The sequence below is a fragment of the Desmodus rotundus genome, chromosome 2 (genome assembly GCF_022682495.2).
Source record: "Desmodus rotundus isolate HL8 chromosome 2, HLdesRot8A.1, whole genome shotgun sequence".
NCBI classification, from domain to species: domain Eukaryota; kingdom Metazoa; phylum Chordata; class Mammalia; order Chiroptera; family Phyllostomidae; genus Desmodus; species Desmodus rotundus.
Genome location: NC_071388.1, coordinates 178,683,532 through 178,710,612, shown reverse-complemented (window position 1 = coordinate 178,710,612; position 27,081 = coordinate 178,683,532). Strand labels below are relative to the sequence as shown.

Sequence of the window (27,081 nt, the reverse complement as noted above, 5' to 3'; positions counted from 1 at the left end):
TATTTTATATACATAAGGTACTTATGTATATATGCACATTCACAAACACACTCAAGCACACACATATTATATATGTATATGTGTATACATATATATACATAAAGCACCCTAAAAGGAAAATCTCCAAGGATGGAACTGTGTGACTGGGGGACTCAGGGATGGGAAGGACTCTCTTTTCAGTGTATATCTTTTTTTCATCTTTCCAGTGTACATCTTTCGGAATTTTGAATGACATGAACATATTATCTATTTTTAAATTCTAAAAATAAAATTTAAGCACTGGCCCTGTGGTTCAGTTGGTTGGAGTGTGATCTCATCCACCAAAAGGTTGTGGGTTCGGTGCCTATGAGAGGCAATTGATCGATGTTTCTCACATCCGTGCTTCTCTCTCTCCCTCCCTCTATCCCTTCCTCTCTCTCAAAAATCAATAAACATATCCCTGGGGGAGGTTAAAAAAAGAAAAGAAAATAGTAACAGGCTTGATTATAAATGTTAAGGGATATGTAGTGCCCTCCTTCACAGTTAATTCTTAAACTAAGGAGGTACGTAGTTTGTCAAATGTCACAAAACCAGCATGTAAGCAACACAGGATCAGAGTCTTGTTTTGACTGGGCTCTTTCATATAGGTTGCTTAAAGGTTTTAAATGCTGTACACATAAATAAATCAAAAGTTCAAAACTCCATTTGGGTGTGGATGCAGTGAAAACAGCAATTCACTTGCTGGAAAAGGCATGACTTAGAATCACTCTGGAGAGCAATCTGGCAGGGCTCGTGAGCAGCTTACTACAGCCAAGCAAAGCATCGCTGAAAGAGTACATGGAAGACTTGCCTTGTCAGATATCAAACTTTATGTCGAAAACAATGTGGTGGAATAGAGAGATCATGGATCAAGACTATAAAACCTAGGAATAGACTTATTTGAGATTTTAATGTACAATAAAGGTAATAGCTCAGATTTGGGGGGCGGGAGAGTGGTGGTGGGGAAGAATGGATAATCCAATAAATGAAGTTGAGACAACAAACTTGTCATTGGTTAAAAAAAAACAATAAAGACATACCATACAGTAAAATATAGATCGGTGCTCCAATGTGCCAAAGAAAAAAGTACTGGAGGAATGAGATTTGACTAGCCGTGAACAAAAACTGCACATCGAATTAGGAAACCAACGTGGCAAGCCAGAACCTCCAATATATAAAACCTTATGACCCATGTTGCTGGGAATGTAAAATGGTGTGGACACTATGGAAAACAATATGAAGATTTCTCAAAATAATTATAAATAGAACTATCCTTTCTATCCAGCAATGGTACTTCTGGGTATTTATCCAAAAGGATTCAAATCAGAATCTCAAAGACATATTAGCACTTCCCTGTTAAGGGCAGCACCACTCACAATGGCAAAGGTGTGGAAATAAATGTGCCATTCACAATAACCAAGATGTGGAAAGAACCTAAGTGTCCATCTACTCAATGAATGGATAAAGAAAATGTGGTATAAACTTAAAATGAAGTATTATTCAGCTTAAGAAAAAACTTCGCCCCGGGGCAGGGCAGGGAAGGGCAACCTCGCCCCAAGTCATCCCTGAGCCTGGAGGCCCTAAGGCGGGCCAGGAAAACGCCCTGTGCTCTCGGGGCTCGCAGAGCCTCTGACGCCCCCGGGCTACCCTAGCTGCATAGCGCCTAAGTACTTGGTGAGCGTGGAGGAGGGCTGCTGAGCACGGATCGTCTTGCGTCCCCTCCCTGCGTGCAAGGCCAGGGCAGTCACGGTGGCGCAGCGTTCTACCCCCCTACCCTGCGCTAGCACTCGTGCGCTAGCAAGAATGCAGCCTCCTCGGTAAGTCGTTGGGAAAGTGGTCGCACCCCCAGCTTGCCTCCGCTTCGGCTTACTTAGGTTTCATTTCTTGGTAATGTTGGGGGAGGTGGGGTCCTTTCTCGATTCTCCCAGATTTACAGCTGGGGAATGTGAAATACATGGGCCACACTTGCTTAAATGAGCAGCCAGACTGCGACAGTGTTACCTACTGGGACATCCAAGTGCCCCACTGTCCCTCCCAAAGGGTGTCCACCCTGACGGGCACCACCGCGTCCAACAATGACTTGGCCAGTCTTTCTGAGTGTCCCATTTGCCTTGACTGTGTGTTACCACCCACTCTTCAGGGGCGGAGCAGCCATCGCGTCTGTAGCAACTGTCGCCCAAAACTCTCACGTGTTGTCCAACCAACAGGGGTCCCTTGGGATCCATCACAGCTTGGATATGGAGAAAATGGTCAATTCAGTGCACTTGCCTCATAAAGATGCCCTTTTGGGATGTGAAAGAACTCTGCCACACACAGAAAAAGAAGACAACGAGAAGCTCTGTGAGGTTCACCTTTACTCCTGCCCCTGCTCTGGTGCTTCCTGTTAGGTAGCCAGGCTCTTTGGGTGCTGTCATACCTCCTATGCTTCATCATCACAAGTCCATGACAGCTGTGCAGGGAGGGAATTGCAACAGCCATTATGAATATATAGTGACTGTCTAGTGTTAGACACCAGAATTGCCCAGCTTTTATTCAGAAAATGGCCACTTACCCATCCATGTAACTATTTCCATGTGTTGAAATAGCAAACATTTTCTAGCCAGGGTTTAAAATCATTGCATTCAATTTCACAGAGTATAGGCATCCTTCTGCCTGCCAACCTGAAACTTTTGGTAGGTGGAGCTAGTCACATGAAGGTAAATAAAAGGAAAGGCTGTTAAATACAAGAAACTGCTGCATGTAGTTTTTTGGCAGGGAGAAGAGCACCAGGTTTTAGACCAGTAGAGTCAGATGGGACCTTAGTTCAGCAACCTCAGTACTTGAGTTCTGGCTAAGAAAGAATTCAGAGTCAATGCTCTATAAGAGTTTATTTTTAGAAAGTCACAGAAGTATTAGTAGTGAGCCATAGAAGAAATGGGCTTCAGGAAACAAGTTACAGAGACAAAAGAAGGGCCTTTGGGAGCTTAGGGGAGAGGGGCAGGGAAATCATGCCTGGGGAGATGGGTTGGGGAAAGGCATGGGAGTGCTCCCTAGAGAGGGCCCCCCTACTGGGTCCTCTGTTTTGAGGGTATTTATCTGGAAGTTTCAGGGGAGGACCCCAATAGAATATTCATCAGCTTTCCAGGTGTGCCCTTTCTGGGTTATGGGCTCTACTGATTGGTTCGGCCACAGGCACCGTGTCCTTCATTAGTCAATGGAGCCAGTCTGATGTCTCTCTGGGGTCACTTGTCTCGTTTTGTTGCTTTTCTGGGCCTGGAGCTGAACTACAACTGAGGCTTAGATGTATTTCATGTGGTCAGAACCTCATTGTCCTGGGGGCTTAATACTTAAGGACTATTTTCTGGTCCCGTTTTTGGTTACCTCAATAAGAGGGTCTAACCTATATGACTAGCAACATGTCGGGAGAGGAAAGATCAGGGGAGAGTCTGAACCGCATGACCAGTGATATGAAAGATGAGGAGGTCTAAACCACATGGCCAGACAGGCCAGCATATCTACATGGCCTGTAGATATGCTACAGGAGGAAAGGTCACACTGGAGGCTAGGTCCCTGTTTGTACAGTTTCGCCTATTGCTAAGCACCTGGGGTTTTCTGTCCTGGTGACCTTTTATACCTGGCCCATAGTCCTTGCTCTGCTCATGTCTGTCTAACTGCCTACCACATAGTAACACTAGTATATTTAAAATAAACCAATAGTAAACCACTGAAAAAAATATATATATATACACACACAAGATGGGCATCTTTGGTATTAAGAAATCATTGTAAAATACTGAATTTATGTTTCTTGTAGATTGAGTGTAGTGTTGACAAATATTGGGTTTTTGTTTTCATTTTTGCATGTGTGCATGCATTCCTGTGTGTGCATGTGTTTGATTTTTTTTCCTTTTGACAAGCCACGTTGAGTGGTCTTGGACTACTGCTTTCCCCATTTTTGAGTCAATACACAGTGCTGCTGTGTGTATATATTTTGTGTGTGTGTATTTGTTCATTTTTATTAATTCCAGTTTTTTATTAAATAAATTTGACTTTCTTTTCTGTAATTCATATAATTCATATTTTTCCCACTATTTTTTGTACCTTTTTAAAGTTATTGTCTTTTTTATATGCATAATTATTTATGGTGACATTTATCCATGTGTGTTCCATAGTATTTTTTTCTCCCCATTCATCAGTTCATTAGAAATACTTTAAATTCAGCCCTGACAAGTGTGGCCCCGTTGGCTGGGCGTCATCCTGCAAAAGGAAATGTCACCAAATTCAGTCACCAGTTCCATTCCCAGGCAGGGCACATACAAGAAGCAACTGATTGATGTTTTCCTCCCTCTCTTTCTTCCTCCCTTCCCCTCTCTAAAAACAAATAATATCTTTAAAAAACACCCACAAAACAACTGTAGTTCAGCTATTTTGAATAAAAAGAGTTCAAGAAAGGGAAGGGAACATTGGAAGAATTATCAAAAGCTATTTAAGGCAGCTATGAGATGATCACTTGGTCTGCCTCTCCTTGTCTTTCTTTTTCCTCCAGTTAAGTGATAACTTCAAATTTATTCTTTGAAAGGTTAGGGTAAACTGATTTTTTTAAATACTGAAAAAAAAATCAGGCTTTTTTTCCAAATATCTTGGACAAATCATATGTTTAAAATTTGTTCTTGTATTTATTGGTTTTGCAAAAGAAGTTATAATATTACCCAGTATTTGTAATTGAAAGCAAATCATTTTTTTTACAAAGGCAGTTTGCGAAAAAAAATGGTTTTGGTCTTTTAAATTGTCATTAAAAGAATATCTGGCAAGTTAAAAAAGAAAAAGAAAATCCTGTCACATGTGGAAACATGGGCAAACCTTGAAGCACACTGTGCTAAGTGAAAAACGCCAATCACAGGTCAAATACTGCACGATTCCACTTACATGAGATGGGCATCTAAAACAGTTGATCTCATAGAAGAGTAGAATAGTGGCTGTCAGGGACTAAGGGGAGAGGAAATGGGAAGATAACTGACATAGTGTTTCAGGTGAGATGAAAAAGTTCTAGAGGTCTGTTGTACAACAATGTGCCTAGAGTTAATAATATTGTACAGTTAAAAATCTATTGAGGATAGCCCTGGCTGGTGTTGCTCAGTGGACTGAGTGCCAGGCTGCTAAACTGAAAGGTCGCTGGTTCTATTCCCGGTCAGGGCACATGCCTGGGTTGCTGACCAGGTCCCAGCTAGGAGCGTGCAAGAGGAGGCAACTGATTGACATATCTCTGACACATCAATGTTTCTCTCCCTCCCTCCCACCCTCTCTGAAAATAAAATAAAATCTTTAAAAAAAATCTATTGAGAATAGACCTCATATTCTTACCACGATGAAATACAAATGAAAAAAAAAGCACCTATAATCCCAATTTTTAAAATAAGGTATTTTTGTAAAACATACATTTTCTGAAACAATAGAAGAAACATAATCTTAATAATGATAATACTTGTACAACAGAATAGCTCCCTGGGTAATTTTAATTTTATTCTCATTTTCCCAGTACTTTTGTGTAGAATATTGGAAGGCAGACTTTGAAGTCAGACAAACCTGAGTTCAATTCCCTCCTATGACTTAAAATGTCTGTCACCTTGAGCTAGTTCTTCTACTTCTCTGTGTATCTTTCACCCCTGAGGCAAAGAATGCGGGCCTCAGAGGGTTGCTATGATTACAATTAAGCAAGATGCTATCTTAAGTGCCTGAATAAGTGCCTGGCAAGCACTTAAAAATGGTATTATTATGAAAATTCCACTTAGAGTTATACATCTTTTGTTACATTTCTCTCCATTATTACTTTTCTGTTGAAAAGTTAAGTGACAACATATGCTGAAATGTGGTTCCACAGCCCCAATTCCCTTATTTTTGGCCTTTCTCAAGCCAAATTTTTTCCCCTATTCTCAATAAAAACTCAGCATAAAATTATATCTTTACCACGTCTGCTAGACAAACACTGGCAAGACTACTGTGGTACCAAAAACAAACAAACAAAAAAAACCCTCTCATCCCAATTTAGGTTATGGATGGAGCTCTGCAATTTTAAGTACACCAGGTAATTCCACGGATGAACCAAAGTTTGGAAACTGCCACCTTGGATCTCAAAACTCATTTACTTGGATCTTTGGAAAACAAAATCCGGAGATAATGGGAAAGCCTTGGCCTTTGGACTAGATTCCTAACTCTGCAATTTACCAGCCACATGGCCTTGAACAAGTTTCCTTATCTCTTCTCAGCTTTCTTACTGGCAAAACAGGAAAATCTGTACTGAAAAGGTTAGGATCTTCAAAGCCCATTATCTAGCTGTGCACAGTAGGAAATTGATGGCCAGTTGGGTGCTGTAAAAATAGAGTTTTTAATCATAATTCTTGTGCCTAACAAAAATTAAGCCTTAGTATAACAAATGCCACTAAACACCTTGTACGTAAATGTAAATACATACATACTACTTTACTTATGGGAACATTATAAAAGTTGGAACCTTATTCTATGCCATTTACAACTTCATTTAGTTTTCAATTCCACAAGGTAAATATGGGACACATCTTTTAAAATGTGATCAAACTAGTTTATAAAGAACTTAAGATAAATTTGACCACCAAGACAGAAATAGCCTGTAGGTGATTTTAGGGGTTGGTAATCAAGTCTGGAGTAGGATAGTCTGGGTTCAAATCTTAATTCTCCCTAGCTGCTATAGCTAAATCAAGCAATTAATACATCCAGTTGTGACTCAGTCTCCTATTTGTTAAATTCAACAAATTATATACTAGATACCTAATTGCCATTCACATCCCCACCCCCCACCCCCAATACCACAGTGGTATCAAATACTTAGAATTAGCCAAGTAGCTGAGGCCAAAAATGATGGTTTTAGACAGCAGTGTCTGAAAGGTGGACTGCCTAGGTCCAAAACCTGGCTTTATCACTTCTTGCTAAGTGGTCTTAGTTATTACTTAACCCCTCTGTGCCTCAGTTCCTTATCAGCAAGATGAGAGTTACCTAGCTCATAGGGTTGTCAAAAGATTAAACTAACTGATACATGCAAAGTACTTACAACAGTAGTCAGTACCTAGAAAATGCTCCTGAAATGAACTAGAGCTTTTAATCATAGTGCCTACCCTGGCATGCAAAGGTACTATGGACCAACATTAGCTATTATATAGCTTGCTTTGGGTTCTTTTGCCAAGTGTGGAAGTATTAAGTTTTAAGAACTGGAAATGTTCCTTAAAATTTTCTGAAAACAGTATCTGTAAGACACTAGATTCCATAAATGTAGCTCAATATAAGCTTGTTATAAAGTTAGAATGTTACTACTTGAGTTTTTAAAAATTTTTGAGACACTTTCATGATTCAGCCTTTCCCAGGAGTGGAATGTTAAACCAACCAGTCTGCAATTTTCTAATCAACTCTAGTGAGTAATGAAGTGCTTCATTTCTAGACCTAAACCATAAATATTTCCTGCATGATCCTGTGGAGTGACTCTAAGCACCCAGGACAGTTGGGCTATAAGATGGGAAGTCTGGGACCCTAAATGATCGTGTAGCACTGCCCTCCCCACCAACCCACATTGCACTGTAACATCGTGAAAGATAATGTACAGTGGAACCTCAGTTCTTCAATGTCATTCGTTCCACAAGGTCATTCAAGGAGTGATTTGTTTGAAAACCAACACACACCCTATTTGTGCATTCTTTGTCACCCAAAAGACACACGGCTGGTCATACAGGTATCATGAAAAGGGCTGTCCAGCCAAGAACTTAAGTTTTGACAACCGGAACATTCTTTCTGTAAACTTGATTCTCAGTTGAGAATCAAATTGAGATTATGAGGGACGGTCAAGAAGCCAGGTTTGACTATAAATCAATTATTTGAGATTATGAGGGACGGTCAAGAAGCCAGGTTTGACTATCAATGGAGGCTTTTTTCGAAGTTGAAGCTACCATCCCAGACTTGCAAATCTTATTTCTCAAACCTTTGGAATATTAAGTGGGCAAGTTAACCTTTGCACTGGGCCTAAAGCAACAGTGTATTCCAAACTGTTTGCAAAGCTAACAAGCAAGCACAATGATTAACATCCTTTACAATTTAGTATAACTATGTTTATCTGCACCTATAGAAATCCATTCCTTCTGTTCCAGCGATTATCCGCCTTCCCTTTCTCATAAGCACCTCCTGCTTTCACCATCTCCTAACTGGAACACTGGGTTTTTCTGCCTGAATCAGCGTACAGCAGCTGTGGGGAAAAAGCGTTCCTGTGATGAGACTGTAAATTCTCAACTGGGCATTTTACTGTATAATGAGCACTTTTCTACCTACATTTTTGAGGGAAAAGGGTAAGCATTTTACATGGGCATAATGATTACATACCATCGGTATGTGTATAATCCTGTGTATAATATGCACAAAAAAATGGGTGCACATTATACACGGGAGCACATTACACAGCAAAATACCGTAAGAGGAAAAAGCTTTACCCTTGTTTTAAGCAAGCCTTGTTCATGGTTTCTGTACATCTAAGTAGATTAACCCATCTTTGATATGCCTCTTTTCAGACCCATCCTTCTAAAGACAACCACCCAATCCCCACCTTGCTTTTTCCCACCTCTATATAATCTTCCTTAGTTCCCTCCTCAACCTCAAATACATAAAAACACCAACTGCCGCTCTGGGGAGCATTAACTCTTACCACAGATTTGGATGTTTCTTATGTAGACAGACTCTCTTCTTTGGGATCTCAAAATTTTAAGTGTAAATACATGGCTTTATATCAGCATTAATGATCTGTGTAGCAATACTAAGTTCAATGTGAAAATTAAAAGCCCTGTTTCCCAGAATTCTCTGCAGGTTACTTAAGGGGGGAAAAAAATAGAGAACTCTAAAACCATCTTAAAATCACTAAACAAAAATCGACCATTTATTGATATGTTTTTATTTGGAAATGTTTATATCAGTACAGTGAAACTAAATTTTAAAAGACACTGGATGTCAGTACTTTGGATATCATTCGTTTATTATAAAAGAGACACGGAAATTATTTACATGATGAAAGATTTCAGTACTTCAAAGGAATGGGCTGCGTCACATGATGCCATTTCAATAGTGACTTATTTCAGTCTACATACTTTCCAAGAATGTCACCATCTCTAAATAAGAAATAATCCTGCAAATAGAGAAACCAGTGGTTAAGAAAATAGCAAACACTTAACTCTGCAAAGCCAGATTTTAAAAAACTTATAAATTTACATACCTTGTCATCTAGAACTACTTTGGTTCCTCCATATTCTGGAAGGAGAACTTTATCTCCAACTTTCACACTAACTGGTTGAATCTCTCCACCCTTAAGAATATAAGGATATTTATTAGGAAAGACATTTAGCTCACCAAATAGTCACACCTCACTTTTGTTAATTGAATCAGTTGTTTAAAAATGACTAGGTAGTCAAATGATAAAAAAATACAACTGTAGTTTTTCACTCTAAGATATCACCACAGTCTTAGTTAACATTTTGAAATAATGCCCACATAGTAGCTTAAACTAACATCTGATTTCAGTGGAAAAGTTCAAGAAGTTATACAGGGAAAACTAACCTAAGCTAGTTTCTAATGGTTAAATATTAACCTAACCTAGTATGGACTGTGTAAAATAAGCCAGTTTTTAAAACCATGTATACATGGTTATGTTCAACTTCAGTGTACAAAAATTTAAGACTTCCTGAATTTGAAAATTACTTCGTTTGTGATTCAATTTCCTTTCCTCAAAAACAGATTTGGAGAGACAGACTGAAGCATAGGGCCACTTGCTAAAGGCTTCCCCATTCCTGGCTCCCTGCTATAACTTTGTTTCTTCGAGGCAAATGCAACAATGTAATTAACATATTTGACTCCAAGGGCATTAACTGTGTATTCTGGCTGATACTTTAGAGCTCTGAGGTCTAACCAGTTAACTGAAGAATACCTGGAAGGATAGCCCAACCTGTTCCTTTCACAGGTATGCCAAGTAAGGTAAGGAGTGGTTAATGGATTAGGACAATTTCAGTGTTAAAGATTAGACCCATTATTAATTATCTCCAAGCTTAATTTTTTTGTTTTATCAAAAATTCAAAATTTGAGTCCTGACCGGTGTGGTTCAGTTGCTTGGGCATCTACCTTAAAGCAAAAGGTTTGACTCCTGGTCAGGGCACATACACAACTACTGTTTCTCTCTCACATCGATATTTCTCTTCCTCTCTTTCCTCCTCCCACCCCATGTCTTAAAAATAAATAAATAAACAAAATCTTAAAAAATAAACTCAGTACTTGAACTTAAAAATTTTTTTTAAATAAATTCAGAATTTGCAGAAAACACTGGTCATACTAAGGTACCAAAAGGCTATTTGGCTAATAGTTTTAATATTCTCAAAGTACCCTTCATGTAAGATGTGCAATTTTATTTTACAATCATTTTCCTTAAAGAGCCAAATCACATGTGATTGAACTAGGGAATGATCTGGAAATACAAGATACTTAAAAAGCTGCTTTTAATAACAACCAAATGTTTCTTTTTTGCCCCTCCACTTCACATAGTAAGTAGTTTCTTTTTAGCTCCCATTTACCTTTCCTTTGGAGCCTGATCCAACAGCTACTACAGTTGCTTGCAATACTTTTCCTTGAGATTTTTCTGGAAGCATAATGCCTCCTTTAGTTACAGTTTCTGCAGCACACCTTTCAACCAGTACACGATCAAAGAGGGGCAGAAACTTTCTAAATGCCTGTCCTGCCTGTAGGGAGAAATGTTTGATTCAAACAAAAAACAGTATGTGATTATGTTCTACAAATATAATGCCATTGTAAACGTTACTTGTAAAACACCACGTGTGGTTTCAGAGATAACGCCCCAACTCAGATTACTCCTTTAGGAAACCCATTTGAATGCAATGCTTTGTATTTCGAGTTAATCTCCCACGCCCTATGTATGTTAGGGGTCGTTTGTGCTTCTCTGGTCAGCAGCCCCATGAGCTGTAACGGCAACCTTATTTTATTCCAAGGTCAAATATTTTCCTTCTTTAGGTTTTTCAGGATGTTTTCAGCAAACATTTAAGTCAATTTCTCCGCCCAAGGCCATGTTTTCTCCATGGAATTACACACCTATGGAGACCCCGCAGGGGAAAGAGGGTCGGCAGTAGCGCGTGCGTCCGGGTTCCCGCCCCCTAGGCCACCACACGCCCGCCGCCAACGCGCGTGCAAAGAGCCCTTAGGAAAAGGTCGGGGGATTCCGGCCTCTCCAGATTTCGGGAAGGTGCGGGTCCCCGAGTGATCCCTACTCCTCCCACTCCTCCCCACGTCCCCACGAGAACTGTCCAGGCTCTCCGTATGCCTCAAGACCGACCGGGACTCGCGGGACTGCAGTCCACGAGGAACTCACCATGACTCCGGCCGCCGCAGTACGTACTCTGCTCTCGCGCTGGGGCCGCAAGGAGAGACCTGCAGTCGGGCCCGCGGGACACGTGAACTTGGGAAAAAGCCGCTCAGCGCGCACGCGCAGTCGCCACCACCACCCGCCCCACCCCGCGAGAAAGGGCGGCTGCAGCGGCGCGCACCCCGATTCGTCCGGAGAGCTCTGCACAGCCCCCTGACGGTACGACCGGGAGGCGGAAGGAAAGAGGCGCTCTTTCTAGGCTTTTCTAGGCCTCCTGCTCAGGTTAAAGTAGTATCCTTTCTCCTCCTTCCGGAAATGACGCATTTGACCTTTGACCTACAAGAGAGCGCGGCTCTTTCCGGAAAGTTCTAGAACCGAGCTCAGCCCGGGAACTAGCCTAAGCTCGCGGGAGAAGGCTGAGGCCCCTGGACGGGCCCGGCGCGGGTAGGGAAGGGCGGGGCTGGCGCCCGGCGCGTGCAGATTGCCGGGCCCGGGCCGCCGGGAAGGGGGTGGGAAGTGCCAGCGCACACGTTGCCGCGGGGCGGGGGGAGCACTGGAGGGAGGGGACTCTAGCTCATTGCCTTGTGCTACTTGCCCTCGGTCTCTCACTCGCCGCCGACGGCCTGTATAGCTGCTCGCACACCCTGCCGGTACCCCGGAGGTATGCTGCCGCCCCTCCCAGGCTCCTTGGACCCGGAGCCGTCCTACCCTGCTGCCCTAGTGCTGGAGTGGGCCGGCCGCGGAGACCCTGGGTTTCCCTCCAGCGCCGCAGGCCCGGACCCGCTTGCCCAGGCCTCGCGGGTCCATGCGGGTGCTCATCACGTGCGGCGTGGATCGCTCGCCGGGGCAGGGCGTGGGAGGGAAGGCTTGCACGGGAGTTTGTGAGGAATCGGGGGAGTGTATTCACGTGGGCCTTCCGAGGCAATCCACTCCTGGCCGACTGCAGGGCTTTGGGGAGGGTGGTCGCATCTGCGTGGGAATCTCTTTGGCCCCGGGGACTCGGCAGGATAAGTACCTCCACCCTTGACCTTGCTCCGGGCGTCCGGGTGGAAAGACACGTGGGGCCGTGCGGAGTGGGCCGGGTCGCGGCCGCTAGCATCGCGGCCTAACCGGCCGCTGTAGAAACACTTCTGATTAAGCAGGTTTTTGCACTATCAGGAATATTTAACTCCCCTAGTCATAGGGTTTAGAACCTGCCCATATCCTGCAGACTAGGTTTCTCAGGGGCACGTTTGGAGTGCGTTGGCGCTGAAGGCCATTTTAGCAGTGAAAGATTAACTTGTGTAGCCGCAGGAGTAGATGACCACGGGGAAGAAGAGGGGTGTGCTTTGTGCTAGTGCTCTAGGTCGGGCGTGTGGGCGGCCCTTTTCTTCAAGTCTGCGCTAGTACCTGGTGTTCTGAAGCTGTGGGCTGCCTGTGGTGCATCCCGCGGCCCAGGTGTAGTGGCTGGCAGAATTCAGCCCAGCTTGCTTCTGCATCTAACTTTCGTCCTGTTGCACAGGTGTCATGTTTGTGTTACAACACACCTCGGGTAATGCTAGTATTGATGTACTGATGACATTTCTTGTTTCTTTCCCTCCCCAGAAATGCTTCGATTACACAAAGTCCTTGGACAAATCAGGCCGGTGTCCAGGGCACTGGCTCCTCATCTCACTCGGGCTTATGCCAAAGATGTAAAATTTGGTGCAGATGCCCGAGCCTTAATGCTTCAAGGTGTAGACCTTTTAGCCGATGCTGTAGCTGTTACTATGGGGCCAAAGGTATCAGTATTATTATTATAATTTATACTATTGTTAATTAAGGAATAGTATTTTGTTGATGGCAAATAGTCACACTATTTTTGAGAGAACCAATTTACATATAAGTTCCACATTATTGGTTAATCTTTTTTTTTTTTTTTGCTCACATATATATAACAGTCTTAAGACTTAAAATGCTTCTGCCAAATTGCGAAACTTTATTTTCTACAGTGTGATGTAATCCACTGGTAATACCATATAGCTCAAGATGGAGTCTTAACCTCGAGGTAGAGTTAATCTTGTTTGCCTGCTTTTGTTAAATTTTGGATTGTTTCCCAGTAGTTAGTACCAAGCATAGAGGAAAGAATGTTCTTATCTCCTGTAATACCTCAACTATGTTCTTGTGGGTGCTAGTTTTACCTAATGTTTTTCTGCTGATGTTTCTGTTCCAAAGTGCATTTAAAATTTTGTCTCATTTAACTCGAAGAAATTGGTGAGTGAGTGGTAATAAATTGAAGAGGCCTCTGAAGATTGTGCACAGTGAAGTGATGCTTCATGATGCAAACTGTGTCAATAGGACACTGGCATGCCTCCCAAGCAGAGCTTTGGTTCAAACCAAAAGCCACAATGCTGTGCACCATGTCTGAGATTTAATGTTGAACAACCTGGAAGAGTGCAAGAGTGCACTGTGCTTGCCTGCAGTTAGTATTTTAGTAACTAATGTTTACACCAAGTTTAAAAGTGAGTTTTCACATTACTTTCAAAGATAGCAGGCACTCGGTAAAACTTAAGTATAAATTATGTGAAGGATTTCATTACAATCTACAAAATTGGTATCGTCTTACCTGTGTTCTCATTTTACAATATCTTTTAGTCCCTAGGTTTTTTATCTTCCATAATACTTTACCTAGAGTTACACAGTTGTCAAGAAAGAAGTGATTTTGTCTGTAAACTAAGAACATTGATGAACTTGTCCTTGGGATTAACGCTGCAGCTGTGATAATCTTGAGGCTTTCGAGTAGTAATTGCCTTAGAAAGATTGTTCTGTTCTACACTAAATAGTACTTTACATGAGTGATTCTGTAACCTTTTTTTCTCTTCAATTATAGGGAAGAACAGTTATAATTGAACAGAGCTGGGGAAGTCCCAAAGTAACAAAAGATGGTGTGACCGTTGCAAAGTCCATTGACTTAAAAGATAAATATAAAAATATTGGCGCCAAACTTGTTCAAGATGTTGCCAATAACACAAACGAAGAAGCTGGTGATGGCACCACCACTGCTACTGTGCTGGCACGTGCTATTGCCAAGGAGGGCTTTGAGAAGATTAGTAAAGGTGCTAATCCAGTGGAGATCAGGAGAGGTAGGCACATCTCTTCATTGATACCACATTGTTTATGTTAGGAAATTGATTCTTATTTCTTCTCTTCCCTAAAAATTCTCACGCTGAGTATTCCTTCAGCAAATAGTGATTGAATGCCTGGCTCTGTGGTGGATACTGTATTAGTTGTTAACAAGGAAAATGTGACTAAGACACTTCCTGTTGTTGGTCTGTCCCTTGTGTCTTTGTTACACCCCCTGCCACTTCTTAAACCTCCCCCACTGCCCTGCCAGCCAGTAGTTTTATTGGGAGATAGGACGTGTACTGTGTACTTTGGGAATAGTAAAGTTGTGGAGGTTGGAGCAGAGAGAGATTACACAGTTTTGATGTTCTACTTTGGTAAGTAAGTAAGTCACCCACGTTGTCACAAGGGATTTTTTTAAGCAGATTTTTTCCTTATCACTATTTGTTTTTATTTTAACCTTTATTGCATTTTTTTTCCGTTAACATGAGTCCCCTTATACCCCCTCCCCCTAGCAACCACCACAGTTGTCCATGCTGGTGAGTCCTTTTTCCTTGCTCAATCCTTCTACCCCCACACCTATCCCACTAGCTGTCATCCTGCTCTCCCATCTATGAGACTGTCCCCATTTCCTAGTTTGTTCAGTTTGTTCATTAGATTTCACAAAGCAGTTTTTTCCTTAATCTCTTAACAGCACACATATGTTATTGGCCAGCATTTTGTTTATTATTGCTTGTTTCGGGAAGCTAGACCACAGTTTAAAGATTTGCCCCCCAGCATGAGCTTTATGGTGATACCCACTTAAGTCCTGCCATTGTCATTTATTACCTGTGTACTGCAACTTGGTTTTTGTACCTCGAAAATGGAATTACCACGGACCTCTAGGGTCTTACTGGCCAAACTAGGAGACTTTCTGTAAAGGATGATGCTGTTAGTTTTGTCAGAATTGGCATCCCAGGCATACTGATGTTTCATTTTATCTATCTTTGTTTGAGATCCAAACATAGAAATGTATTGCATTACAAGCAGTTGTACTGTAAATCACCAATAATTAATTCCTGTTATTAAGATTACTTCCCAGCCGTGGCTAGTGTGGCTCAGTGGATTGAGTGCCGGCCTGTGAACCAAAGCATCACCAGTTTGATTCTTGGTCAGGGCACATGCCTGGGTTGCAGGCCAGGTCCCCAGTACAGGGCATGCAAGAGGCAAACACACATTGATGTTTCTCTCCTCTTTCTCCTTCTCTTCCCCGTTCTCTGAAAATAAAAATAAATTAAATCTTAAAAATAAAAACCCCAAAAAGAAAAAAGATTATGTCCCAAAGAAGGTCATTGTTATTACATACCTTGCTTTGAAATTTTTTCTTAAGGCAACACTTAAAGAAGGGAAGAGCTAGCACTAGTCCCAATTGAACAAAATGGGGTTCTCATAAATCCATATTGTGATGTTATCAACTGTTAAAAGTATTTTGTAGGTTCATAATTACATTTTTTTCAAAGATTCTATTTATTTTTAAAGAGGGGAAGGGAGAGAGGGAGAGAAACAACATTGTGTGGTTGCCTGTCGAGTGCCCCCTACTGGGGACCTGGCCCACAACCCAAGCATGTGTCCTGATTGGGAATAGAACCAGCAACTCTTTGGTTTGCTGGCTAGCCCTCAGTCCACTGAGCCACACCAGCGAGGGCCATAATTACATATGAAATGAGAAAATACTGGATAATTAAAACCTACAGGGGCATAGTTGCAAGAAACTCCTTATCCTTGAGAATTATACTTCTTGCTGAAAGTAAGGGACTGTAACCCATTTTGGTCTTTTTTTGTGTCATTCATTTGAGGGGAGAAGGGTTGGGTGGCCCTATTACAAGCACGCAACATGATTGGATTGGTAGTGACTTAACACAGAATGAGTTGAATGGTGCAATTGTACACCTCAATGTTTTTTTTTAGTCCAGTTGTAAAAATATTTTGGCATTATGGGATTTTATTACAATTTCTGTTTCAGTGCATGCCATCCAACTCCATGTGATTTGGAAAAGTACTGGCACAGAAGCAAAGTATAGGCTAAGGCATGAAAACATTTAATTAAATCGAAAGTCACACCTGACATGTAATCAATGACACTTATTCTTGACCCAGGTGTGATGTTAGCTGTTGATGCTGTAATTTCTGAACTGAAGAAGCAGTCCAAACCTGTGACGACTCCTGAAGAAATAGCTCAGGTAGGGAATTTTTCATAATATTTTGTGGTAATGTTAAAAAACTTAACATTTTATTCCATGGAAATCATACACCAATGTCAGAATTAACAATACTACTCAACCACTAACACTGGAAGCATTTTTCTCACTAAATGCTTGCTGTAACATTTAAAAATGATTCAGTGATTGTGACATGAGTCTCAGTGGGCTGCCATTATATTTTGACACACTGAATAAAACTCATTTGGGTGTATGCAGAATTTTCTTCAGCCTTTGTGTAGTTGTAATATTTGCCAAGGGAAAGCAAAATAATGGGGCTCAGCCTTTTTAATTTATTGTTTTTGTTTTTAAAAAATAATTGCATGTTTGTTTCACGTGTTTTGAAAATAGTGTAGTGAAATAATGAGTTGAAAAACAATTGAAAATGGAACCAATACGTCATTAGGAGTACTGTGCCATGAAGTCCTCTTCCCCATTCCCCTGCCAGCCATGAATGTGTCAATTTGGAGGTTACTAAGAAGAGGAAGGGAAGTTGATTGAGGGCACTAGTCTTAACCTTGTTAATTTGGAAAGGTAACTTGATTATTTCAGGTTGCTACAATTTCTGCAAATGGAGACAAAGAAATTGGCAACATAATTTCCGATGCAATGAAAAAGGTTGGAAGAAAGGGTGTCATCACAGTAAAGGTAAATGTGTTTTTCATGATAGCTTGAAATGAGATGTCTGATGATCAAAGCTGTTTTCCAAATAAAAGAAATTTGATCTATACATTTCAAAAAGTATATTCTATTCCATCATGTGTCATATTAGCGCCTATATAGACTACTTAACTATGGTCTGTGTGAATTACTAGCCTTCGCTGTCGGGAATGAGTCCATCCTAACTTAAATGGTATTGTCTTCTAGCTGTAAAAATTAATTCAAATATACATTCTTGGGAGTTTTTGCAGAAGTTGGATGCCCAGGGGCATGTACATACGCCTACCTAGATCTCTGTCTTTAAGACAAGAGGGGTTGATTTATTAATCTGGTCTATAGTTACAGTTTTTGTGTTTCTTAAATGAAATTCATAGAAATAATTCTTTGATTTCCCCCCTACCCATAGGATGGGAAAACACTGAATGATGAATTAGAAATTATTGAAGGCATGAAGTTTGATCGAGGTTATATTTCTCCATACTTTATTAATACAGCAAAAGGTGAGAGCAAGTCAGTAACCGTGCTCTGAAAGAGCAGGTTTGCTGTAATGTTGTGAGGGGTGGTAGGAGAGGGTACAGGGGGAATAAAAGGTGATGGGAAGAGACATGACTTGAGGTGGTAACCACAATACAATATACAGATGAGGTATTGTAGAATCGTACTCCTTAAACCTATATTATTCAATATAGCCCCAATAAATTCAGTTAAAAAAGGAAACTGTAAATAAAAAACAAAATTAAAATATTTTATATGCTGTGTGTCGAAAGGTTGGCATTAGTTGGCATTGTATCTCTGAAAATCTAAATTCCTATGCGCCAAAAGTTAAAATGTATATGAGAAATTAAGAGGAAAACCATGAACTTATTAGTGGCTTTAAAAATGTGCTGGAACTTTGGTTTATACTTTTTCCAGTTACATAAATTTCAGTCATTCTCAGAATATTAATGATGTTTTTTTTTTCTTTTAAGAGCAATTTTTTTTTTAAACAATTCTTTTATTTATTTATTTTTAGAGAGAGGGGAAGGGAGGGAGAAAGAGAGAGAAATATTAACGTGTGGTTGCCTCTCATGTGACCCCCATTGGGGACTTGGCCTGCAACCCAGGCATGTGCCCTGACTGGGAATCGAACTGGCAACCCTTTGGTTTGCAGCCCGCACTCAATTCACTGAGCTACACCAGCCAGGGCCAGAATATTAATGTTCTAAAGTTGCTTTGAAATGTTCTTTGTTTTTGCAGGTCAGAAATGTGAATTCCAAGATGCCTATGTCCTACTGAGTGAAAAGAAAATTTCTAGTGTTCAGTCCATTGTACCTGCTCTTGAAATTGCCAATGCGCACCGTAAGCCCTTGGTCATAATTGCTGAAGATGTTGATGGAGAAGCTCTGAGTACACTTGTTTTGAATAGGTAATAGGTAGTGATGTTTGGTTCACATTTCTAGGTGAATAATTTGTATGGATAGAAATCTCCACTGTGTACCTCCACTCACTTGTATATCTGCAGTTGTGTATAATATAGGGGTACTTCATGAATCCTTAGTCCAGTTGTGATGACTTGGTCTTTTTGAATGGGGCCCCAAAGTCCTTAATATTTTGTGCGACTTTCTCATAACATAGCCTAATTTTGTATGTGGTATCTATTTTTTATTGTAAGTGTTTACAGTTGGTTTGAAGGTAAATTACTAAGTTTTGTTTTTATTTTTTAAGATTTTTCTGGAAAAATATTTTTACAATTATAATTTTGCATGGGAAGAGATAAGTGAGCAACTACCATACTAAAAACTTCAGATCTATCAGATCTAAGTATATTCGGCAGTCAGTACATTACATAATCATAAAGAAAATTTTAATTATGACTTAGGAAAAGTTGGTGAGGTCATTGTGACCAAAGATGATGATACCATGCTCTTGAAAAATGTATTCAAGAAATCATCGAGCAGTTGGGTATCACAATTAGTGAATATGAAAAGGAAAAACTAAATGAACGTCTAGCAAAACTCTCAGATGGGGTAGTTAATAGTTTGAAACAAATTTGGGACTCAAAGCGAGGTCTATTTACTTACCTAATTTTTATTTTTTTTATATTTTTTTAATTTTTATTGTTATTCAATTACAGTTGTATGCCTTTTCTCCCCTTCCCTCCGCCCCACCCCACTACTTACCTAATTTTTAAAATCTGTAGTTTAGTCAGTAGTTTAGTGCATTACTTTTGACTCCAAGGTAATGTTAATACTGTAAGCAAAATCTTAGGACATTGTTGAAATACATATTCTTCCTAATATTAGAATTGAGGTATTTCAGAAATAAGATCTTCCAATTTGATTAAATGCAAAGGCACAAATGAAATAGCTGTGTGTGCGTTAGAGATTGGATACCTTGACTTGATCCAAAATCTCTGAGTTTACTTTCCTGGAATATTTGTTAGCTTGGATTTGCTTTTTGCAGTATAAAAAAGCCTTAGAAATTGTGGAATTTGAAGCCGAAAGAAAAAAAAAATAGGCCTACAGAGTTTTCATTGAGCCATTTTATTGGTAGCTGAAAAGTCGGGTGTCTGATTTACTTGACATACCATTAGAGCTTATCTCTCTGGTTTTTATTTGGCTTTTTTAATAAAGTAGACCAGCTGTCTGGAAGTTTGTTTATTTCTTTTGTTTCACAATCTGGTCTCCAGTGGACATTTCTTTGTATATTCCAAGTATTCATTACCTGTTTAAATTGCTACTATCAATGTTATTGACATTTATAAAGGAACTAAAGTAAGAACACTGCTTGCTCAGAATTAATAGCAGCTTAATACTAAATGGAACCCATGGGGTAAGTGTTTAATAGATGACCCCCCCAAATGTAATAATTAGTAGTAGTTCTGAGTTTTCATAATCTGAAACAGTTACCATTGTTTTTGATTTAAACATTGTTAATTCTTGTTCTTTACAGGCTAAAAGTTGGTCTTCAGGTTGTAGCAGTCAAAGCTCCAGGCTTTGGTGACAATAGAAAGAACCAGCTTAAAGACATGGCTATTGCTACTGGTGGTGCAGTAAGTAACTTAAATGTGGTACTGGTGTACTGGATGTTACTTCTACTTCCGGGTCTGAAATTAATATATGGAATTCACATTTTTTACAATCAGATACTACCACCTGAACTGTTTATTTAATCTCTGTTTTTCTTGGATGTCTGGGAGGTGAAGTTGGATTAAGTAATGCTACAGTTCCTTTTCTACCTGGCTGTGGATGGTCTTATTGATTAATCTATTTTTAAGAATACAGTAAAAGGACATAGGACTTAAGAGGTTGTTTTTTTTTTTTAATTGGGTAAATTTTTTAAAAATTACTTTCACTGATTATGCTATTACAGTTGTCCCCGGACTTAAGAGTTTAGGGCCTAGGGCTTAGCCCTGGTTCCACCAAAAGTGTGACCTTGGATGAATTTCCTGAGTTTATACTTTTCTCAAATAAAACTAATACTAATTGAGGTTTAAGTGAGAAGTAGGAAATATAATATTCAATGGTCTTGAACTTCCACATTTCAAAGAAATAACAGTATTACCAGATGTTTCTTGCATCAAAACACCTGTATGATGTATTGTTAATACACTTGGTATAATGAAAAAACCGTAAGTGAAATTTAAATTTTTTTTAAATGTTTTTGTAGGTGTTTGGAGAAGAAGGATTAACTCTAAATCTTGAAGACGTTCAGGCTCATGACTTGGGAAAAGTTGGAGAGGTCATTGTGACCAAAGATGATGCCATGCTCTTGAAAGGAAAAGGTGACAAGGCTCAAATTGAAAAACGTATTCAAGAAATCATCGAGCAGTTGGATATTACAACTAGTGAATATGAAAAGGAAAAACTAAATGAACGTCTAGCAAAACTCTCAGATGGGGTAGCTGTGCTGAAGGTAAGATTCATTGTTAACTTTATGGGTTTTATTGTTCAGGGAATTAACTTCCTTACAGAGATAATTATTACATAAAATTTTAAGTAAACTAAGTGCTAATGACTCTTGGCTGTCAGCATCTTGAATTGGAGAAGCCATTCTAACTGGAATTTTTTGTCTCTAGGTTGGGGGGACAAGTGATGTTGAAGTGAATGAGAAGAAAGACAGAGTAACAGATGCCCTCAATGCTACACGAGCTGCTGTTGAGGAAGGCATTGTTCTGGGAGGGGGTTGTGCCCTGCTTCGGTGCATTCCACCCTTGGACTCCCTAACTCCAGCTAATGAAGATCAAAAAATTGGTAAAAAGTTATTTAAAATTAGTTTATCTGTGGCCTGATTTTAGTCTTTCTGTTAGAATAATGTCGTTGCCCACTAAATGGAACACAGATCACAAAGTGATTTCCAGAATAACAAAAGTACAAAGCAGCGAGGTCAGTGAGAGGTGAGAGATGCATCCTAACCTTCAAAATGATCGGGCCTGTGGTATTTCCCAACTCGAGTTTTTCTCTGTCAGTACTCACAAGTAGAATTGTGTTGTAATATTTATGAAAGAATGAATTAAAATGAACTGGCTAAATTTTGTTTTCTTTATAGGTATAGAAATTATTAAAAAAGCACTCAGAATTCCTGCAATGACCATTGCTAAGAATGCAGGTGTTGAGGGATCGTTGATAGTTGAGAAAATTATGCAGAGTTCCTCAGAACTTGGTTATGACGCTATGCTTGGAGATTTTGTGAATATGGTGGAAAAAGGAATCATTGATCCAACTAAGGTAAATAATTGACCACTTTCCACAGGCTCTTTCAATAGCTCTTCAGTAAGTCTTACTCACATTTTACTAAGTAAAAAGTAATACTTTATGCAACTTTTTCCCTAGGTTGTAAGAACTGCTTTATTGGATGCTGCTGGAGTGGCCTCTCTGTTAACAACAGCAGAAGTTGTAGTCACAGAAATTCCTAAAGAAGAGAAAGACCCTGGGATGGCCGGCATGGGTGGAATGGGAGGCGGTATGGGAGGCGGCATGTTCTAGTCCCGGAATAGTGCTTTACCATTACTGAGAACTGTGAGAGGAAGCTCCAGGCAGGGCTCCTCACCTCTAACTTCAGAGAAGTCAGTTGAAGGAAATGATGGAAGAAAAGGCTGGCTGATGTTTAAGAAAATCACTATAACCATCAGTTACTGGTTTCAGTTGACAACATACAATGGTTTACTGCTGTCATTGTCCATGCCTACAGATAATTTATTTTGTATTTTTGAATAAAATACATTTGTACATTCCTGATAACTAAGTGCAAGAGCCATGTACCAATGTACTGCTTTCAACTTAAATCACTGAGGTATTTTTACTACTATTCTGTTAAAATCAGGATTTTAGTGCTTGCCATCACCTGATGAGAAGTTAAGCAGCCTTTCTGTGGAGAGTAAGAATAATTGTGTACAAAGTAGAGAAATATCCAATTATGTGAGCTTTGTGTAATAAAAATTTGTTTAAAGTTAATTGTGTTAGCCTTTCCATGAACTAGAAGATAGGAGAAATGAAAGCTAATCAAAGAGGAAGGGATAGGACTTGGCACAAGTGTTAAAACATTGTTCCACCTATAGTGTTCCCTTTCCTGCACACTGAATTACATCATTATATTGATAATGAGAGTGGATTTTTAGAGAGAAAGTGATAAACATTGATTTTTAACTCTTTTTTTTAAATCCTCACCCCAGGATATATTTAGAGAGGAAGCAGGGGAAAGAGAGAAGCATCCAATCAGTTGCTTCTCTTGCATGCCCTGACCAGGAATTGAGCCCGCGACCTTTTGGTGCAGGGGCTAATGCTCCAAACTGTCACCGTGCCAGAGCTGATCCCCTTAATTATGTATTTGTTAGATGATTTCCTGTATGTGCTCTGACTGGGGATTGAACCCACAGCCTTGGTGTGTCGGGAGGACAGTAACTAGCTGGCCTAGCTGGCCAGGGCAATAATGGGGAAAAAATTTAGAGATAACAGCTCTGGATTGTGTGGAAAAAATATTGTATGGGGGTTTTGGTCATAAAGAAAGGGGCAACTTGTCATTTCTTACAGGGGTTATTACTCCAACACCTCAACATAACAGATAAGCTGTGGGTTCCTACCAGGAGGGCAGGGTGTACTAAAGTAGAAAGGAGCGAGGTGTGCCATTCAAACTGGATAGAGGACAGGCAGAGCATCCATAACTTGGTAATGCATGGCCCCATGTTTTCACTGTTATTTCTTAAAAAGTTAAAAGGAAATAGGTATCTGGCTCAATGTACTTAATTTTTATTAGATTACACAGTGTGGGAGGGTGACTTTTTTTTTTTTTTTTTAATTTAATCCTCACCCAAGGATATATCTTAATTTTTAGGAAGAGAGGAAGGGATAGAGAGGATCAGTTGCCCCCTGTGTGCATGTGGAAAGGGGATCAAACCTGCAACCTAGCTATGTGCTCTGACTGGGAATTGAACCTGCAACCTTTTGTGTATGGGACAACACTTCAACCAACTGAGCTACCCAGCCAGGGCTGGCTTTTAAAACAGTACCTGGCTGTGTGCATGTTGGGGATAGATACTGATTTGCAAGAGGTAACACCACTTTCTACATTAATTTATAAATTGGAGGTACAAGATCTTGTGTAACATTTAAATTTTTGCTCTTCATCTGTGCCAAGGACCTAGTCTATCTTGGAGCTATAGCACCTGATCTGCTGTAGGTGGGAAGGAACTCCTCAATATGGCCCTGCGGCCACTGCTTAGTCCAGTGGAAGCCAGGCAGTGAGGGAAATATTTCTGCTGTCATTTTGTATACATTGCTTGCACAGAAAGAGAAAAATAAAGTCCACCACAGATCAAGAGCCAAAGTTACTTGAAATCCTGCAACTAAAAATAATTTTGCAGCTAGATTATTAGAAGAGGAATGGGAACACCTGGTCTTTAAAAGGTTTCTTCTAGTTGCTATTAGAATAACAGGAGCCTGAAGAGATTAACAGAAGTTAGTGTTATGTGCCAGACATTGGACTAAATACTTGGGTTATTTTGACCTTTGAACCATCTTGGATTAGGGACTACATGTTATACCTATGCTACAATTATGCAAGCCGAGGCTCTGAAAGGTTAAGTAACTACACAAGTTTCAAAAGCTATTTAAGTAGTAGACCCCAGATCTGATCCAGGGATTCAGAGTTTGAAGTCAGAGCAAGCAGGAGCGGTAGATCTCTGAGGAACTAGGCCTTAGGATGTTCATGGAAATCCCTTGGGAAACTGCAAAAATAATAAATCCAGGCCCAAATCAGATGTCGGATGGAAAAATGCTGGTGGGCTGGAGTTGCCTTTCAGAAAGCAAGCAGGATTTATTTGACCAGTACAGACCCACGGACAGCCATTCAAGTCAACATTTGCAGGTGTGTGTTAACAGAACAAATGTGTGAGCCTGGAAAAAAGTCTGAGCGAGGGGATGAAAACACTGATCCGATAGTCCAATACTTATCCCTAAACACGGAGGTGAACTTTTAAAAATGCCGCTGGGTCTGCCTGGAAAATAAGGGAATAACCAAGAAAAATGGAATGCCACCATAAAGTCATGTTATTGAATATTTCAGGGAAAGAGAACATGGAATGTTTCTACTGCAACCCAGGAGCCCCGGCTGGGCTCAGGTCTTGGAGAGACTCAAACCGAAAAGCAAACGTTGGAGCACATGGCTAGACACCATCCTGGTTCTCAAACGCAGCCGCAGTTCCAATCTGGTGATTGTCAAACTGGATTAAATATAAAGGGCAGGTTGTGTTAGAGTAAGTGGTTGATGAAATCAAATGCTGTAAGAAAAATGGAGCGCATCGACTGTCAGGTTGAAAATAATCGTGGCCCTGGCTGGTGTGACTCTGGATTGAGCACTGGCCTGTGAACCAAAAGGTTGCTGGTTCAATTCCCAGTCAGGGCACATGTCTAGGTTGTGGGCCGGGTCCCTGGTTTGCTGGGGGGGGGGGGGGGGGCTGGTGGAGAGAGGGGGGCAGGTGAGAGGCAGCTGTTTCTAACAACGTTTCTGTCTCCTTCCCCTCTCTCTAAAACTAAATAAAATCTTTAAAAAAAAATAATCATTGTGAATTTAGTAACCTTAAGTGATATATATGTTTGGCTCTCACCAAGAAATGGCCTAACAGTAGCAGCAGCAATAGTGGTTGTGCCTGTCGCCAATTCTCATGTACATCCTAGCACCAGATTTCGATCTCTGATACTAGTCTCCACTGAAAGAGAACAGGATTCCTTGGATAGCAGTGCAGCCATGTCTTCAGAAAGGAAAAAAATCAGGATGGATCTGGAACACCTTGTTGCTGCCTGATAGCAAGAATACTTTTAAGAATATCCACAGCAGGTTATTTGTTGTTTGTTCTGTTTTTTGGAACCAGCTTAAGGGGTTCCCACTGGCCAAGTTAGGAGTTTTTGAGTATCAATATTATCAAATAATTACAGTGAATTATAACAAAGCCAAGAGTTCATAATGATACTCAGAAGAGGAAAGTGAATGTGAAGAATAGAAAAAGATAGTTCCAGCCCTGGCCAGGTAGCTCAGTTAGAGAGTTTTCCTGATATGTGAAGGTTGCGGGTTTGATCCCCAGTTAGGGCAGTGCAAGAATGAACCCGTGAGAGCATCAATAAGTGGAACAACAACAACAAAAAAGTCAACGTTTCTCAATAAATGAAAACTTTAAAGAAAGTGATAGTTCCAGTATAAAATGGTAAATATATATTTAATGCCTTATGATGGTAAGAAGACAGTATTGGCATGTAAGTATTTGCTGATACAGTATAGATTCTATTCTTGGTTCTGTATGTACCAATGGGAATAAAGAAACAAAGTAGTGAGAGAGCCAAATGCAGAAAGTAAAAACTGAACTAAGAGGAGAAAAAATGAGCAGCACTGCTAGTCTCATAAGATAACTGGATAGAAGGGAGGTCCAGCAACCACCTAGCACTGGTCATGAATAAATCAACTGAAAGAAGGCACAATAGGTTTCAGGATGATATATTATCCAAATTCCCCGGAATTTGAAATCCGAAGTTAACTCCCCAAGGGAATGAAATGTACCACCCAGAATAAGGAGTAGATTTGGAAGTTTCCTGAAATTGACCTCATGATGTAACAAAATTTTGTTATAAAAACAAACAAGAAAAGGGACCCACCCTAAGTTTCAATGAGGCTTACAATCACATTGGCCTGTACATCCTGGTTACATGTCTCCACCAAACCCAGATCTTTCTGGTTACCAAGATCTTGTAACTCAGCTGGACTAAAGTAGTGTCTCTTCTTGCATCTAATTAATATACTGAATATCCAGAAAGATATAAAACTACCCAAACAAGCAACCTCAGAAGAAATAGAAATATTAAATGTAAGAAGTTGAAATACTAACACATATCCTACTTACATGTAAATATTCTTTTTTTTTTTAAGAATTTATTTTTAGAGAAGGGAAAGGGAGAAAGATGGGGAGAAACATCTATGTGTGGTTGCCTCTTACGCACCCCCAAATGGGGATCTGGACCTCAACCTAGGCATGTGCCCTGACTGGGAATCGAACCAGCGACCCTTTGGTTCACATGCCGGTGCTCAATCCACTGAGCCACACCAGCCAGGGGATGAGTAAATATTATTCTAATAATAATACTGTGAAGTTTTCTGTCGCTTCAGGTGGTTAAAACAGTCAAGAGAATATGATACAGTATAGATTACATTCTTGCTTCCATA

General features: G+C 40.3%; 2 protein-coding genes and 1 pseudogene across 4 annotated transcripts in view; 2 read left to right on the top strand and 1 right to left on the bottom strand.

Moving 5' to 3' along the window:
- The window catches only part of LOC112308078 (MOB-like protein phocein), a 61,381-nt gene extending 49,736 nt beyond the window's left edge, over positions 1-11,645 (bottom strand). Inside the window, exons 1-4 of one of the 2 annotated variants that reach the window (XM_024564311.4) lie at positions 11,426-11,645; positions 10,617-10,781; positions 9,272-9,361; positions 8,911-9,184 (exon numbers count right to left, since the gene is read on the bottom strand). In XM_024564311.4, the coding sequence (XP_024420079.1) occupies positions 9,134-9,184; positions 9,272-9,361; positions 10,617-10,781; positions 11,426-11,428 (309 nt within the window). In that variant the 5' untranslated portion in view covers positions 11,429-11,645 and the 3' untranslated portion in view covers positions 8,911-9,133. Of the gene's footprint in view, positions 1-8,910; positions 9,185-9,271; positions 9,362-10,616; positions 10,782-11,425 lie in introns of those variants that run through there. The other variant, XM_024564312.4, reaches the window with a different exon arrangement.
- On the top strand, positions 1,992-2,520 carry LOC128780270 (E3 ubiquitin-protein ligase SIAH1-like; annotated as a pseudogene).
- A 78-nt stretch (positions 11,646-11,723) lies between the features above and the next one.
- Positions 11,724-22,829, top strand: HSPD1 (heat shock protein family D (Hsp60) member 1). Of its 2 annotated transcripts, none has more exons than XM_024564307.3 (12): positions 11,724-11,863; positions 13,004-13,179; positions 14,268-14,520; positions 16,637-16,719; positions 17,290-17,385; positions 17,804-17,897; positions 18,634-18,802; positions 20,329-20,428; positions 21,046-21,291; positions 21,455-21,629; positions 21,925-22,103; positions 22,209-22,829. In XM_024564307.3, exons 2-12 carry the CDS (start codon positions 13,006-13,008, stop codon positions 22,359-22,361), a joined length of 1,722 nt encoding a protein of 573 aa, XP_024420075.2. In that variant the 5' UTR covers positions 11,724-11,863; positions 13,004-13,005; the 3' UTR covers positions 22,362-22,829. The 2 variants fall into 2 exon arrangements, with proteins under 2 accessions (XP_024420075.2, XP_024420074.2); XM_024564306.3 differs by lacking the exon at positions 11,724-11,863 and adding an exon at positions 11,924-12,080.
- Positions 22,830-27,081: the final 4,252 nt, after the last annotated feature.